At 58.5% G+C, this 5,670-nt stretch overlaps 1 protein-coding gene across 1 annotated transcript; it reads right to left on the bottom strand.

The window, feature by feature from the left end:
* Nucleotides 1-132: 132 nt before the first annotated feature.
* Nucleotides 133-4,741, bottom strand: SMPD1 (sphingomyelin phosphodiesterase 1). The gene is made up of 6 exons (XM_060104808.1): nt 4,257-4,741; nt 2,550-3,322; nt 1,816-1,987; nt 1,432-1,508; nt 1,082-1,227; nt 133-898 (listed from the first exon to the last, which is right to left on the bottom strand). Exons 1-6 carry the CDS (start codon nt 4,554-4,556, stop codon nt 489-491), a joined length of 1,878 nt encoding a protein of 625 aa, XP_059960791.1. The 5' UTR covers nt 4,557-4,741; the 3' UTR covers nt 133-488.
* Nucleotides 4,742-5,670: the final 929 nt, after the last annotated feature.

Here is a 5,670-nt window from a genome sequence, read left to right as displayed (position 1 = left end):
GCTGTGTGCCTTGCTGTGCCTGTACCACACCATCACTCCCGGTACCCTGATCCCTCAGTTAGGCTCTTGTTTTCAGGGCCTCCCTGACCTTCCCGCCTCAAAACAAGAAACTGGGACAGTCATAGCAGGGTCTGGAGTCCAAGTCCCTTGTTTTTATTTTAACAGCCTGGCAACCAGGCAGCAGCAGCAGTACAGGGTTCCTGGCTGGCCAGAACAGGCCTGGGGTGACAGCTTCTGTCTGGTCTTCCCAGGGCAGTGCCAACTTAGACCTCTGCTCCGCGGCCACGAAAGGATAGCGGCCTCAGGGCAGCCAGCCCCACTCCCATATTTTGTTAAACGAGATCCAGGAAAGGAGGTCTTGTTTCCGAGGTGTGCTTGGGCCCAGGGATAAGCTCTTCCACCAGACATTCTTCTCACCACAGTGGCCTTCTGGGGTTTTTGCTCCTTTTCTAAGACAAGCACTTTCCCACCTCTGGGCCCTGGGGGTGTTAGCATAATGGTGGCCTTGGCCGCAGGCTCTGGACAGGAAGGAGGTTTGCGTCCGGCATCAGGTGGCGACACAGAGCAGGGCTGTCTGACCGGGCGGAGAGCTGGGCGCACAGAGTGGCGAGGCGGCAGGGTGTGCCACAGGGCTCTGAGGGCGGGTGGCCCTTATGGTAGAGAAACCAGAAGGTCTGGAAAAGCTGCGTGTCGCTCCGCATGCGGTACACCAGGTCGTGCCAGGCAGCGGGCAGCACATTGGGCAGCCCATAGGTTTCCCGAGCCCTGTAGAGGAGCTGCCAGTGCGGTGTGGCTCCGGGCTCATTGGCCTGCGTCAGGTTCAGGATGTAGGTCTCGTGGTCCAGGACCAGGTGAGAGCTCCCGGAGTAGTTGCCATCTATTTGGTAGACACGGTACCCTGCAAGGAGGGAGGGCTGACTGGAGAGGGAAAGGGCAAAGGCAACTCCAGTGGGGAGGCAGAGCTCGCCCTGGGCGGCCTTGGCTCCAACCCTCCTTCCTCTACCCCGACAACTTCCTCCCTCTCATCAGCTTCCTCTATCCCGAGACCTTTATCCCAACAATTTGCTTTCACCTCACTCACCAGGATTGAGGCTGATGTAGGTGGTGGCACTGGGCGCCAGGAAGGCTACAGATAGCGGCCGGCTTAGGGTCTCCTCGTCATAGAAGACCTCAAACTCATCCACGTGGGTGTGGCCAAAGAACTGACCAGCTAAGGTGTTCTCATACCTGGCCAGAAGACACTAATCATACTCAGAAGTTTCAAGCAAGGGGAGGAGGAGATCTGGGGACGATTGGATGCTTTGTTTCTCCGTCCTGTTCAAGGAAGTAGCGTCCCCGCCCCAGTGGGGCAGCAGGGATGGTGAGATGCTTGAGGGAATTTCTGACCTTTAGACTCTTCACCCGCTTGACCCCAACACACCTCCCTCCTACCTCTCCACAATTCGGTAATAATTCCAGCTCCAGCTCTTCAGGCAGTGCCCTGGGGGAATGTGGCCAATTATATGCACCTGTGGGGAGAGTTAAGGAAGGTTATCAGGGCAGGAGGGGTCCAGGAAGCCCTGGCTAGGCTAGTTGGTACTCATCTTTCCTACAGTGGCTGGCATTCCTGGCCAGAGAGAGGGGGAGCAAACGAAAGGACTTTCTAAGGGTGACCGTGAGCTGAAACCCCAAGGAACACTGTTGGGAGTGCCAGAAAGTCAAGCTTCTCTGCTCACAGGTGCTCCAGATCCAGAGAGAAGTCTATTTGTGAAGGGCCTGCTATTCCTCCCACCCTACCGGCACCTGTCCCACTGGGTTCCCACCACTCTCCCTCACTTTGTCTCCTCGGTCCTCAGAGGCCTGAAGCTCCCCCACCAGCCACTGGAGCTGTCCAGCAGGATCTGTGGAGTTGATCAAGAGCCAGAAGTTCTCACGGGAACAAAAATTCATATTGAGAGAGATGAGGCGGAGGCCAGGGCGTGGGGAAAGTGCATAGAACCCCCCAGTTCTGAAACAAAGTGAACACGGGTCAGCATGCATTCATAATCCTAGCTCTGCATTCCCAGTCCTGTGCAGGGAATCTGGGTGGAGGGCAGAGGCACCTAGGACATCCCTACCCTCAAGCCCACATTCTAGTTGAAGATCAGACAGCACTGATGATAGGGCCCTTGTGATTGAAGCAAGTGGCTCAGAGGACTAAAGGCTCTAGGAGTTCAGAGGAGACATAAAAGTGAGCTAGAAGAGGCAAAGGCCATCCAGAGGGAAGAGGACCTAGGCCTGGGAAGGTTGGGAAAAGCTGGGAAGTTAGAGAGGGGAAGGCATTTTAGAGAAGACCAACATGAGCAAAGACACAGACTACCATGGAGAAGGTATGCTGCTCGCCCTTCACCCTGTGAAGGAGGGTGGCTGGAGATAAGGGTGGAAATGGAAAGCGGGGTCCGATTTGGAGGGCCAGTGGCGAGAGCTGAGGACCCAGCCTAGAGTAGTCACACATAATGCTAGGTTCCCTGCTCCCTTCACTTTCATCCATCTTCCTCCTCCCTTCCTGGGTTTCCGTGGGCCTCAAATACCTGAGGGTGCGAAGGGCTTCAGCAGGCAGCCAGGGCTCCCAGGCCTTGGCCATCGCCTCATAGAGCCAGTGCGAAGACTGGTTGCCCTCTATGAAGGGGGGAGGGAAGCCATTGACGGGTGTGCTCTCGTGGTTGCCCACAGCAGGGTACACAGGCACTGGCCCCAAGAACTTCTTCACAAGGTCTGTGACGGTGGTCAGGGCCCGCAGCTGGTCCTGTCGAGACTGCTGCCAGATGTTGTGGGCAGGGATATCGCCCGTCCAGTACACCATGTCAAAAGGGCCGGCGGGGCCCAGGCCACTCAACAGGCTCTCCAGGGTCCGCAGGGGCAGGTCACACTTGCTGTACTCGCCCCAGTATCCAGCACCTGGCCGGGAGGCAGGCGGTGGGCCAGAATCCCGGCGGCAACACAGTGGGTTCTCACAGGTGGGGTCTGTGCCCTCCAGGTAGTCATGATCCCAGTGCAGGTCAGTGAGGAAGAGGACGCGGCTGACAGGGGAGCCTGGGGCCGGGGGCTCGGGTGGCTTGGGGGATGGCTTTGGCACAGCCGGCAAAGAGATGTTCCAAGATGAGAAGATGTCCCAGTGTCCACAGGAAGAGCCCAGGAGCAGACCACAGGCCTCAGACGGGCTCAGCACCGAGCGCCTCCACACCTCCACCATGTCGTCCTGGAAGAGCTGGACCACTGACTGGCACACAGCAGGCGGTGCTATTTTCAGCAGCATGCACATCTTGATGGCCATGGAGCCCACCCAGGCCACGCTGGCCTCGTTCTGTGGTGGGAAGAACCAGTGGTGAGAAGTCAGAAACAGCACAGGGACCAGGCCAACACCTGGATACGACCTGTGGGTCTCCATATCCACACCGGGGCTAGAATGGACTCAGTACCACATGGTGAAGAGATGTCAGTTCACCCCTGCCTCTCACAGACATTGCCCTGACTCAGGCATCACCAGGCCGGTACTTCCTTTTTAGCTCAGTGGCATTTCAAGCCTTTGCTTGCGCAGCTGGCTTTCTCGGGCACTGTCTGCTGAGTGCTCTGAAACTTGGGCTGGGCGGAATGACAGACTGACCAGGGTTTGGGGACACACACGAGGAGAGGGCCCTGATTCCCCAAGGAGCCCCACGAAGCACACCTACCAACCAGCGCTCCTCATACCCCCATCAGGGTCAGTCAAGGCAGCCCAGCCCCAACTAATCCCACACATCTGGATATTCCTTAATTCAGGTCCCCTTTGAGTGAGTAGCTTGTCCCAGGCACGGTGCTCAGGGCCGGAGGTGCTAGGTGTAAGGCGGAGGGGATTCAGTCAGGCACGCCAGGGTGGGAGTCCAGCCCAACCCCCAGCAGCTGTCCCCTCCTACAAGTGACTTCAGCTCCGGGGCGTCTATTCATTTGTAAAACGGAGATAACCACAGTAATGAAACCACATTTCCGGCTAGATTTACCCGGTATAAAAGGGTTGGCACGGTGCCCAGCATATAACTTGCGCTCCTTCCTTACTTCACAAGGTCACAGTGGAGGTAGTGATGGTGGTGGTGTGCAGCCGCGGGGGGCCCCAAAGGGGGGCAAATTCAGTAAAGGCTTGTGGATGACAGCCTCTCCATCAGGGATGCTCTTGGGGACCCCGGAGCGCCGGCCTTAGCCCCAGCCGCCACCGCCAGCCCTCCCTTCTGGCCTGCACCTCCCGCAGCCCCTTTAGCGCTCACCCGCAGCCTGATGTCGATCGCGGTGAACAGTCCTTTGCAGGCGGAGCAGGTAAGGTTCCACCAGCTAAAGGCTTCCCGGAGCTGGGGCGCTAGGCGAATGAAATTGGCGGGATGGCCTTGGGCGGGAAGAGGATGGGCCCCGGCAGGGGCGCAGAGAACCTGGTAGTTGGGCAGGGCCAGCGCCAGCGCCAAGCCCATCCACAGGAGCCTCAGGCTGGGGGCCCCCAAGGACCTGTCCAGTGTCTGCTCCCGGCCCGACCTGGGGCGGCCCTGGCCGGAAGACACTCCGTGGCGGGGCATCGCCTGGCTTCCTAGACCAGGCAGGTTCGCCCACTCGGCCCCGGAAGGCGTAGGCCCTGGTCGGCTCTCAGGATCCCTGGCGGTGCCAGGGACACCGATTAGTCCCCCGCTGCAGTCGGCTGACTGCTCGGAGACAAGCCACAAAGCAGCTCCGCCCCTTCCTCTTCCTGGGTTCCGCCGCAGCTGATCTCGGTGGCTGGCAGCCTGGGCAAGGCTAGGGAGGCGGAGGTGCAGGCGGAGTGGGCCGGGCGCGCCTGGGACCCGCCCAGGATCCCGCCTGCGATTCCGCCCAGGCTCTGCCCGCTGTGCGAGGCCGCTGTAGCCGCCCAGCCCTTGCTGGAGACGATCATGTGTGGCTGGTGAGAGGCCCCTCCTCTCTCCAAACCTGCACTCAAATTCCTGGAATAGCTAACTGCCAGGCCCACCGGACTTTAAACTGTGGAAGTGGAGAGGGCATGGGGGGTGTTGGTGGCCGGGAGTACAGCGGGGCAGGGATTCTCACACTGTTACGTCTCCGGCCCAGAGGGCTCCGACCCTCAATTTCTTATGTTCTGCCACTGCTATCCACACCCTTGAGTCGCCCTGACTGATAATCTTTTTGACTCAGACTTCTCCAGATGGAAGGGACCCTGGGCTCATGCGGGGACACCCATACCTTCATTATATGGAAGAGGAAACAGACTCAAAAATGGTGAAGTGGCCAAGAAGGGGTAAAGACCATACAGACAGGAACATGGATTAGGACTTGGGTTTCCCACCTTCCTGTAACCATGATGGGGAAAGCTATCATTTACTGAGCTCTACAGGATGCCCCAGGCACTGGAACAGGCACTTTATAATGACTAATCCTCAGTTCTAACAACAACCCTAAGAAGTAAGTATAGGGCTTCCCTGGTGGCGCAGTGGTTGAGAGTCCACCTGCCGATGCAGGGGACACGGGTTCGTGCCCCGGTCCGGGAGGATCCCACATGCCGCGGAGCGGCTGGGCCCGTGAGCCATGGCCGCTGAGCCTGCGCATCCGGAGCCTGTGCTCTGCAACGGGAGAGGCCACAACAGTGAGAGGCCTGCGTACCGCAAAAAAAAAGTAAGTATAGTACTATTATTACCTCCATAT

Source organism: Mesoplodon densirostris, chromosome 7, assembly GCF_025265405.1.
Source record: "Mesoplodon densirostris isolate mMesDen1 chromosome 7, mMesDen1 primary haplotype, whole genome shotgun sequence".
NCBI lineage: Eukaryota > Metazoa > Chordata > Mammalia > Artiodactyla > Ziphiidae > Mesoplodon > Mesoplodon densirostris.
The sequence above is the reverse complement of the archived record's forward strand: the minus strand, read 5'-3'. Positions and strand labels throughout refer to the sequence as shown.